This window comes from Mytilus edulis, chromosome 3 (assembly GCF_963676685.1).
Source record: "Mytilus edulis chromosome 3, xbMytEdul2.2, whole genome shotgun sequence".
Lineage (NCBI taxonomy): Eukaryota > Metazoa > Mollusca > Bivalvia > Mytilida > Mytilidae > Mytilus > Mytilus edulis.
Window position 1 is genome coordinate 35,127,016 of NC_092346.1, and position 12,059 is coordinate 35,139,074.

Below are 12,059 nucleotides of genomic sequence, written 5' to 3' on the forward strand. Positions count from 1 at the left end.
TACAGTTGATATATCTGGGAAAATAACGTCAATATGTGTACTACATGTGGTGTAGTTAAACTAGTTCACACACGTTTACTTTGGATACAAGTTTGTAAACACACTTACTAGCGTGCTCGATGAACTTAAAAGTCCCCGTTACTGTAATCAGAAAAATACACATTTGAAAATGCCGTTTCCTTAACCAAGGACAAAGCATACTAGAAATATGCAACCTTTTACTGTTTTAACGGTGCAAGAAGGCAATACAACACACAAAAATAACATGGACATCCAGATGTCATCAACATTAAATTAGATATATTTACACGTACTAAAGACAGAAGCCACGTTATACATCAATAGATCATTTAAACTCATAAGAGATAAACAATAGAATAAAGTAAAATAACAAAAAATACCACACTCCAAGGAAAATTCAAAACAGGAAGTCTTTTATCAAATCGAAAAATCAAAAGCTTAAACACATCAAATGAATAGAAAACATCTGTCATATTCCTGACTTGGTACATAATTTTTTTTATGTAGATAACGGTAGATTAAACCTGGTTTTATTGCTAGCTAAACCTCTCATTTGTATGAAAGTCGAAAACAAAGGTTCCATTGTATTGGCAACAATGTGTGAACAAAAACAAACAGTCATGATAAGTAAAAATGTAAAAAAAAAAAAATAAAAAAAAATAGGGGCAGAGCAGTCATCATTGTGTTTTAATCTTAATAATTATAAAAACAAACACAAATGTCAGCAAAGAAAAACAGAATGGCATGTAGACAAAGCACAAAAGCATATCGAAGGACAAGAATACTAAAATATTACCATAGCACAACAACACGATGGCGGGGTGTAAAAGTACCGAGTCACACCATAGGATATAACAAACAATGACTAAATAGTAAAGGTAAATAATTTACGAAGATAAATAAAAGAACACTATAAAACATAATTAAGATGATAAACAAAGTAAAACATGGAATTTCTGCTTCAAGACCATCGTGCATTATTTGTGAAGTTGTTATTGAATATTTATCAACAAGGTATCGGTATCTTCCAATGATTTTTTTTAGAAGGGCCGAAACGTTCTTTGACATCCACATGGTTCATTAACTTTCTGCTCAGTCTGAGTAGCAGTTGCAAGATATTAAATACAGACGGAGGTTGGAAATAATTATCCCATATGCAGTTGTAGTATATTGATACTAAAGTTGGGGTTATTGGTAATTTCAAAATTAAAATCTTCTTCTTTTTCATTGTTTCTGGTACTGAGATGACAAACTATTGTGAATTCGAAGGAATAAGTCTTAACAATGAATCGGCGGAAACCGTCTGTTATTTCTTAAACTTCTAGTTCTAGAGGACATATAGACAATAACTGTTTAGTGTCTTTAAATATCAGCTGTATTTGTACGAGGCCAAGAAACAGGTGTAATGCGAGCCTTAGTGACAAATGTTTGAAAACAAACAGAACGTATTAAAGTAATCGTGAATTCGCATAAGCTCATACAATATGTCATTGAAATGCGTCTGCAATACACATTCTGAGGTCACGCAGGTTCATACAATACTCAGCAATACAATAATCCGGCAGTGGACGGAGCTTGAAAGCGATACCTGTGTAGTATACAGATACAGCATAGCGATATCTGTAGGGCTGTATCTGTATAGTAGAACAACCAATTGCAGGATAAATCAATCTATCCTGTAATCGGGTGCCTTGTTATACATTTACAGCCCAACGGATGTCACTAGGCTGTATCTGTATACTAAACAGATATCGCTTTAAAAGCTCCACCACTGCAGACTACGATTGTGTATTGCTGTTGACGAGTGTTGTACGAACCTGCGGGACCTTAGAATGTGTATTGCAGTCGCATTCCCATGAAGTATTACTTGACCTTATGCGAACTTTAGATTAATTTATGTTCGGTTTGTTTTCAAGCTTTTCATTAGAGAAATAAGAATAAAATCCATTTTCTTCTAACCGACAAACATGAACAGCAGGCTTAATTAGATATAAGAAGATGCGGTAAACCCATTTTCTACGGCGCTAATAAATTTTAAATCGAAAATATTAAAATGCAATAAATATATTTTTTCTGTCTTCCAAAGCACAAACAATATACAAAATTAATTTAGAAAAAAGACAATAATTTTAGAGTGTCTTTAAATATCAGCTGTTTTTGGCTCGTATTAGGAGGAATAGCTCGCTCAAGCTCGCACTACACCTGTTTCTCAGCCTCGTCCAAATACAGCTGATATTTAAAAACACTAAACAGATATTGTCTATGAAACCCAATCAGAAAACTTTCGATTGTTAACGACAAAGAACTTCATCAATATATTAGATGACATGGATTTTTTAAACTTCAGAGTCTGAATAAACTCCGACACATTTTATAAAACAAAAGACTGAGCAACACGAACCCCAACAAAAAGCGTGGTGAGATATCGGGTGCTCCGGAAGGGTAAGCAGATCCTGCTCCACGTGTGACACTAGAACAGTCTTTTTACCATCAGTATCCAAGTGACAACACAAAATAGAAACGAGTAACATTGTTCATCATTTTGGAGATAATCATGAATTTCGGTTTTGTCATATATTTTTTTTAAGATATAACAACCCATCCCCTTTAAACTATATCAGTTAATGAAGATGATGGATTTGATGACAAACAGCACATGCATTCGGGACGAGAAAATGGTAATTATATATGAAAAAAAATCAAGTTTTGTACTAGACCCATCTTCGTTAACTAAGGGTAACGTGCAGCGCAGGGAGTGGATCGTAACCCTTGGCTAGCGAAGATGTACAATACCGTGTAATAACATTAACGGTACCAATTTTCCTGCACCAGATGCGCATTTCGACAATACATGTCTCATCAGTGATGCTCGTGGCCAAAATATTTGAAATCCAAAGCTTAAATAATTTAAAGATGAAGGGCTATTATAAACCAAAAGGTCCAAACAGTATAGCCAAATCCGTGAAAGGAATCAGAGGTTTGCATGAGGGAGATACATTCCTTAATTTATAATAATTTAACATTTTGTAACAGCAAATTTTTATAACACAAAATAATACGTATTTTCATGCTAGTACCGAAGTACTGGCTACTGGGCTGGTGATACCCTCGGAGACTAACAGTCCACCAGCAGAGGCATCGACCGTACTATACCTCGTCGTGGCTCGAACTTTTATATTTGATAATTAAACTATTTCTATTGAATAAATCCCATAATTCAATGGTCCCGATGTAATAATCTAAAGTACAAATGAAGATGTCGATTTCAATTGAAGTAGATAGCATTAAACAATAATTAGCATGCTAATTTATTGTCACATACTTCTATCAATTATTCATATATACAAACAAAATGTATATTGTCAATAACTTATTCAAATTAATTAAATTCACTTTCGTTTTTACCATGACCTTTTGAACGAAGTACACCAACAATGAGCAAAAATAGTGTTTGTTGATTAGGTGGGCGGAGTTAATTATGTATATTTTTTTCCCGGTGGTTTCCATACATACTTGAAAGAGATAACGGAATCTAATAATTAAACTTATAAAACATCAGCATTTGCATGAATTTGCCTTCTACTGTGAATGTTCACATCTGAAACATTAAAATAAAGAAAAGCTAGTATTGATTGATTGATTTGTGTTTAACACCACTTTCGACACTTTTGTGCTGTTTCGTGACAGACAATTTTTTGGTTTTTGGTAAAGGAAGCTGAGGTACCCGAAGAAAACCACAGACCTTTGCTAGGAAATCTGACAAGCCTAGTTAACTAAAATTGGAGTCGATTGCATTTGTCCCGTACCGGAATCGGCTGACTCAAAACCACAGTGTTAAAACAGGCTACATATATATTAGTTCACCTTTTAAAATACTCGGCCCTAAGAAAGGCTAAGAATGGCATATCAAAACCGTCAAATACGTTTATATGGGGTTTATTTATTACATGTATATTAACTAAGTAGAAACCCTCTTCCAATTGTGTCTTCTTCTTCCAATGGAAACTTTGATGTTCCGGTATAGTACCCATTCCCAGAAACTTCCACTATAACAGCACTGTAATCACCATACGTCACTTCATTTACGGGTTTTGCGGTAAATCTTGAACTTGTTGGTCCCTCGAATGTTCGCGTTTGTCCTATTTTTATTAGATTTCTGGTATATTGTTGCGCTATTCTTGCTGTTACACCAGAGCCACACGGGGAACGGTCAACCTATACCAAAAATAATAAGTGTATATATATTTTTTTTATATATATAATTCATCAGTAATATAAGTTTATATTTTTTGTGTTCTTTTGTATAACGTTTTAATGGCAGGAAGCACAAAGAAAATAGGTTACCCATTCATGACACAAAACCAGTACATGCATTGCAAAAAGAAAACATAAAACTATTTGTTACTTAAGGATGAACTTAGGTGAGGTTTTGGAATATGTGTCAAATGTTCGGACTCCTTGGTGTTTTTCCATACAATACAATGTAAAATATTTTGCCCCATAACACCCATTTATTTTTTCATATAACACTTAATAGCTCATGAAAGGTTATTTACCAAAATTTTAAAAGATTCTTGATTTTCTTTATTTTGTTTTGAGACCCAAATAATACCAATGCAAATATAAGGTAAAAGTCCGAGTCAACCTTTTCAAGCCATATTTTAAATCTCAAATATCTCGAAAAGGAGGTCCATGACCTATTAATATTTTTAGCTTATCTTTATCCTTAATTGATGTTCTACCAGCTTCTAGTATCAATTTTAATTTCTTAATTTCTTAATTTTTACCTAGCCTCACCTAAGTACATCCTTAAGGTAGGTCGTTTTTCTTCTGTCACCTAAAATTGTATTGTACTTTGTTGAATTCTTAAGGCATGTGTTGTCCTGAAGTTGTATGTAGATTTTTGGCGGAAGTTTATATTTGTAAGATGTCTCACAATGAATATTATCTTAAATTGCTTCTCTTGCTTGTTTTTTTTTTCTTATATGTTTTTTTATATCTTATTTCCACCTCATCGTATTTCGTGTGTTACCTATAGCGTGTTGGAATATACCACACACTAGTGTGTACATACCTCGCGTTCAGCAAACACACAAACATTCCAGGATACATCTTCGGAGTACTGGTCTTTACCATCAGTAACAATAGTACCATAGAGAAAAGCTAAATCCTCACTTTCTGGATGGGTCAGTTTCAGCTGTTTCTTCAGTGCGTCTGAAGTACCAATTATAAATTCCAGATTATATTATTTATTTTTTACATTAGCTTTAAATTCTTTTATTATATATGGAGAGAAGCAATCCTGTTTTAATGTGCATGCTTTGCTACATTTTCAACTAAAAAAGTTTATTTGTTATTTGCGGATAACAACATTCGCCATTTTAGAATGAAGGAGAAAGGATACATTGTGTAAATCCAGAACGAAAATCCCTACACGCACTTCACAATACAAAGGCGAAGAAACAACAATTTAATTGCTGTTTTTTAACTGAATATTACAATGGGGTATTTAACCAGCAGAAATTCTTAACACCATACAGCAAGCTCTTGAAATGCGATCCGTTTAGGGAAGAATTCTTTCCTAGATGTCGCTCACGCCACAGCTGTTTTTAAAATGTGTTATACAAGAGCAAACAGAACGGTCATTCTTTTTTTTTCATATATAAAATTTAGATTAAAATTTAAAGCGAATTGGATTACCTTACATGATACCTCACTCCATGCAACTGCAGCTTTAAAATGTTTACCTCAATTATAATTGTATCAATGAGAGTTTTATTATTTGTCCTCGTTTAATAGTTATCAAAGGTACCAGGATTATAATTTAGTACGCCAGACGCGCGTTTCGTCTACATAAGACTCATCAGTGACGCTCATATCAAAATATTTATAAAGCCAAACAATACAAAGTTAAAACCAGACCAGCTTTGAGTATTGTGAAAGCATTTCCAAAACAACTTTCGGCTCGATTTGCTCGAGGAAAATGTTATACTTTTCTTTAACTTCGCCCCTTACCTCTTTCTCATCCGGGGCCACCACTTATCGTGACGTAAAAACATAAGCTTACCCGTTGTGGCACCTGCGGCATGCCTTATTTTCTGTATAGTCGCTGTTCTGTCCATATTGTACTGTGACAAAGCTACTAAAGCATAAAACGCACCACCATATGATATATCTACTGTAATTTTCCCGTAACCAGGAACACCAACAGAAACATCTATAAAAAATACTCATTCTGAAAAGAATTGTAAAATCTCCTGATTGTGTTGTTGTTATAAACCAATTTGTTATATTTCTTTTGCGCTTAAAGAAAATTTGACTTTAATTTATTAATGAAATGAGATGTCAATGAAATAGCAACCAACCGACCCAATAAATAAAAGCTATGAGGTACCAGCTGAAGCCCGCCTTAGGGTGCGGAATTTTTCTCGTCGTGTTGAAACCCATTGGTGGTTTTGTGCAGTTTTTATCTCTTTTGTGGGTTATTGTTTCTTTGACACATTCCACGTTTTCATTCCAATTTCATCTGAAAGACCACCTGAAAATGTGAATGGAAACGGGAAATTTGTCAAAGAGCTACCAACCCAACGAAATAAAGTCCTTCTTCGCATACCTCTTTCTTTAAAGTAATCTTTACAAACGTAGTTGTGACGTCTTCTTTAAACGACCAAGGCAAGCTATGCACATTTAAAAGTTGTCAATGTTAACATCTTGATGTATATATTTTTTTGCATCATTGAGTTGCTGTCTCATCGTATATCCAAAATCGTTGTGTATTATTTCACGTTAGGAGGCATAATCAAGAATTGCAAGTTTAACAAGAGGAAAACTGCGATCACAACATTGCATTCATATTTTAATTCAATATCATACAAAGATTCAACAGAGATACTTTAGATAAAAATTGAAAATGGTTTTCTCGCAAGGATTGTATGAAAATGCTTTGGAAAATATGTGTAAGATCGATAGAGATTTTATTTATTTCCTATAAATGTTTTTTTATACGGGATATTGCATGATAGCATTTTTTTCAGGGGAATATATGTTGCACGATTTTTACTTTTGCAGGGGAACAATGGAGAGGTTGTTTAACTTTTCGTTACGTCAATTTCATAAGAATAAGTTATTTAGCTTATCCGTTTAAAACTTACCTTTAGCAAATAAAAATGCCGGAACACTGAAAAACCTTACGGCTCCTGTTTTCTTTCCATCATATTTGACATAAGACTCTACCAATCCACATGGGCACTGTATGTTGACTTTTGTATCCGGAATTGTTGGATTCTTTACAATTCCTTTATCTACTATGTATCTACCTAAAGCTAACATAGCGTGACCACACATAGTGCTATATCCTTGATTATGCATAAAAATAGCACCTACATCGGCAGACGGGATATCTGGTGGTACTAACAGCACACCATACATGTCAAAATGTCCTCTTGGTTCAAACATCAATAGTTTTCGCTTGTCTTCCATTGTTTTCTTCATAGTCTGAATCTTTTCTAATATGGTTGCACCAGGAATGTCTGGATATCCTTTCTCGATAATCCTTAGAGGCTCTCCGCCGGTATGCATCTCGGTAGTAACAAATTCAGCCATTGTACCACTTTCACACACAATGACTCGATTATCAAATACACACGCACATACACGTTCCTTTTACACATATTTTTTTTTTATCGCTTTTTCTTTTGTACTTTGCAAGTTTTAGATGTCTATTTTGTTTCAACTGTATTGGAAACTATTGTGCTTTTAATCTAAAAATTTTAAAATTAATTCAAGTCGCAGGGTGAGAAAATCATCCGGGGTTACGATTTTGTCATGTCTTACGCTTAGAAAACGCACCATTCACGAATCCTATAACATGTATAAGGATGCGTTTTTAAAAGAATTTATAATTTTTCAGTTCCTCAACATGAAATCAATAGAATTTTATATGGTATAAGTTGGTTTGAAACTGAGCATAATCTTTTATTTGTTAGGTGACAGTTATGTCAGATGTACTTCGACTCATTTCATTAAGGCCTGTTTGAGACTAAAATTTGGCCAAGATGAACAAAAGCTATAGGTGAAATATAAATATCCATTACGTCAACTTTATTGACTAGATTAACAAAAGAATTTGTATTTTTTTTATTATCAAAATTTTGTAAAATATTTTAGTATTTTACGTTTTTCTCCGGCAATCAACAGTAAACAAGCAAGTAGACAAAATTCGAATCAAATGAAGTTGCATTGAAACTATATATTCTTTTTCTTTCATTTTCTTTCTTATTTCTTACACCCTTTAAAGTAATAAATGTCTACACTCACCGGCTGTGTGTTACCATTCATTCAGGTCAGGTTCTTGAAGCATATAGTTTATTCACATCAAATTATAAGTAAATCGGATAAATATTCAGTTTAACAATTTATCAAATAAAGATATTAGGTATACTATGTCTAACAGACAGGAACCGAGTATACTAAGATAAAAACAATAGAAGTTGAATCTCAACTTTTCATGCTCTAACGATAAAAAGACGAAAATATATCACACAAGTTTGTAAGATAATTTTACAAATAAGAACACACACACACACACAAGAACCACGCAAAACAAAACATATATTAAACACACGATGAGCAGGGTGCTCAGTTTCTATGTATAGTCGTTTCTAGACTGTGTTTGCATTTCCGTCGTTTTTATTTTTTACCATGGTGTTTTCGGTATTTGTTTGACATGATTTCAATTATTGTTATTATAGCGTCTTCTGTCTCATTCTAATAAAGATTAGAAAAAAAAAGAAAATTAACAAAAATAATACCTAACGGAAAGTTTCCACTATCAAATCAAAAGCTCAATCACAATTAACGAATGGAAAACAAAAAAAGTTAATTAACAAAAATACCGAACTCCGAGTAAAATTCTGAACGGAAGAAAGAAGAAAATTTAGAAAAATACCGAACGGAACATTTTCCTAAGCAAATGGCAAAATCAAAAGGTCAAACAACTGTCATATTCATGACTTAAGATTTCGAAAAAAGTGGATTAAACCTTGTTTTTATTGCTAGCGTAACTATTCACTTGTTTGACAGTCGCAAAAGATTCCATTTTATTAACAACATTGTGTGCGCAAAATTAACTAGGTTGTTGACATAGGACAATATTTTATTTAAAGAAAATGTGGATCAGTTACCAATCAATGAGACGATTTGCCAGCAGAGACAACATTACGTAGAAGTTACCAACTATAAGTACCATGCTACGATAAATATTGAACAAAACCCCATACCGCATAGCAATTAAGCTATTACAGACCCCACTCAAGTAGTTAAAATGTTAAACAAGTAAATTTACATATGGCATGTATGAAATTGAAATTTTAAAATTTGAATTCCTCCAATCATTTACATCGGACAGTCGATTATTACAAAAGGTATACCAAATAACATATATTTTTGATTTATTTTAAAAGCACATTTTTCATTAGATATTTGGTTATTTCTGTTGAATTTATTGACCAGCTCAGGTGGAGAATTAGTAATTGTCCATCAATTGGAGAACACATATATGGTGGTAATATGTTGCTTGTTTTAGGTACTACCTGAACTTGTACCATGTTCAATTTACTTTTATTTACATTGAATTCGCATGTAACTGTTAAAACTCACATTTGCTACTGTAATTTGTCAACCCTCGGCACAAAAATATTTAATTTGATCATCTGAGACCGCATGTAAATTTCTTTTTTTTCCTTAGGTGAACATCGGCTTTGTTGATTATTTGTGTATGTTGTCTTGCTGATTTGTTTTCATTTCAAATGTTTATTCATCTATCATAGTGTTCAAGATAATAGCCAAAACACTAGGATTATCCTTTCAAGAAGTAAATCACATTTGTGGCGGATTACAATGTACCTATATTAAGCAAAACCGTTCGGAATTATGGTTAAAAAGCTTTTCAAATGCCTTAAAAAAACAATGGTTGGGATTCATATTGCGTACAGGGCCGAGTGACTAGTAGTTTAATTAATGCTGGCTTGGAATTGACTACTTGGAAAGTATAGCAAGGTCATTTTGATAAAGTTCTACTTGAAAATCCAAAAGTACCCCTCCTCGGAGAAATGAAATCTAAGATGAAATATAAATCTAAAAATGAAATCAATGGAGTTCTATATAATTAAACCGATTTCTTTTTATCCCTAAATGACTTTTTATGGAGAAGGTTCATTATAGAAAAAAGATCGTCATTTTTTTTGTTAACAATATAGATATATATCTGTGGGTTTATCTGTGGGTTTATAATATAGACCAGCTGGACACCCCTTTAAATCTTTTGTACCAACCAGTACCTCTGTTGTACATTCTATTCCTATAAAATTATAGTATGGATACAATTAATTGAATAAATTCAAATCTGCATATAGCTGTGGAAAAAGATGACGTCGTCCAGTGCCAATTCATTAAGACATAATTGTTTTGCATATTTAATTTTATCATATGTATCTCTAGTTGTAGAATTTTATAATCAACTTTTATATTTCACTTCCATTTTTTCAGAATATCGATTTCTATTTAAAATAAACGCGCTTCAAACACTGTGTTTCTACTAACATGTGACATTGTTTGCATTTGACTATTCACCCGACACAGTAGAATAACACAGTAAACACGAACGTTTTTCACAGAGATCATCAATCGGTAAGAATATATTTCATACCTTTTCTACTTCATTTACTTAGATATTATGTTATAACCCTTATTTAATCTCTTATTTTTCTAATTTAACAATAGTATCATTACCCTCATTTTTGTATTCAACTTCCTTATTACTTCCTCCTTACGGGTAGATTCATGAAAATACCACAGGAAGAGAAAGTGAATATTTAAATGTCGTCTTACTTGCGATCATATCACACCTCTAACGTTTCATCCGTGATATAATAAAATAAAGAATTCATACAAAGATATCAGTGTTAAAAACTAAAACGAACTAACTGAGAATCCTAATCTAAAATATACTGAGCAAGAAAAGTAAGGCATTTGTTTTATGATTATTTTTAATTATTTTCTTTAAAAGAAAACAGTGTTTAAAATAATATAGGTGATAGAACATTATCATGGATCACGTTTTATTTTTAAAAAGTATATAAAAAAAGAGGATCGAAAATTTCACATCCCATTTTTAACGGTTTAAAATTCCGTTTAATTTCTAAAGAAGACAGTTTCCATTATTATAAATGAAGATCATTAAAGTTTGTACATTACAATACAACTAAGTGCCAAAAATGCATAGAATTTTCAATCACTTTATAGTATAAAATTTTTTTGAAACCTTGTTACATAATATTGTTCCTTTTTTTCATTACCAGATTTATTTAGAAATGGCTTCTTCAGTTCCATGTGGACCATGTGGTCATGACAGCATAAAAAAGAATGCAGAGAAATGGTGTACCGATTGCAGCGAAGGGTTTTGTAATGTATGTGAAAAAGCACATAGAGCAATGAAAATGTCTAGATACCATACTTTCATCCAAATCGGAGATTACCGTGAAATTGAAAATGTTAAGGTTTGCTTAGAGTGTAAGGAGCATGGGTCCAAACTAGAGATGTATTGCAAATTACATGATATGCCTATTTGTTTGGCATGCTTCCCAGCAAAGCACAAAAGTTGTTCCGATGCCATCATTCCTCTAGCTGAAGCTGCAAAAAATGCAAAAGCATCTACTTCTCTTGCGGACTTAGAACATACTATTAACAACACAATAGGTAACATACGAGAATGTGTTAAGGACCGCAAGGCAGCTACAGAAAGAATGGAATAAGAATTAAGAAACTTATCTCAATAACGCGGCAGAATATAAATGACCGTTTAGATGATCTGGAGAGAAAATTATTAAATGAGCTGTCAACAACATATTCATCTTGTACGTCAAAATATCAGAAGTTAACGAACAAACTTAATACAATTGAAACAGTTATTAAACGCGTCAAGGAAGAAACATCTCAAATTAAGCGATTTGCTCCAGATCTACATGTGTTCCTTAACACGC

The 12,059-nt window shown here is 32.9% G+C and overlaps 1 protein-coding gene across 1 annotated transcript; it reads right to left on the minus strand.

Moving 5' to 3' along the window:
- Positions 1 to 3,943: 3,943 nt before the first annotated feature.
- LOC139516340 (trans-L-3-hydroxyproline dehydratase-like) lies at positions 3,944 to 7,677 on the minus strand. Its single transcript, XM_071306393.1, has 4 exons — positions 7,173 to 7,677; positions 6,089 to 6,238; positions 5,096 to 5,235; positions 3,944 to 4,236 (listed from the first exon to the last, which is right to left on the minus strand). Exons 1-4 carry the CDS (start codon positions 7,621 to 7,623, stop codon positions 3,976 to 3,978), a joined length of 1,002 nt encoding a protein of 333 aa, XP_071162494.1. The 5' UTR covers positions 7,624 to 7,677; the 3' UTR covers positions 3,944 to 3,975.
- Between the last annotated feature and the right edge of the window lie 4,382 nt (positions 7,678 to 12,059).

What these genes read in the sequence shown, in the direction of transcription:
- LOC139516340 (XM_071306393.1), bottom strand. Translation starts at nt 7,623, where the DNA reads ATGGCTGAATTTGTTACTACCGAGATGCATACCGGCGGAGAGCCTCTA. An exon ending in GGCATTTTTATTTGCTAAAG is followed by an intron (nt 6,239 to 7,172) that starts GTAAGTTTTAAA and finishes TATTTTTTATAG; the next exon opens with ATGTTTCTGTTGGTGTTCCT. An exon ending in GTGTGTTTGCTGAACGCGAG is followed by an intron (nt 4,237 to 5,095) that starts GTATGTACACAC and finishes TTTTTGGTATAG; the next exon opens with GTTGACCGTTCCCCGTGTGG.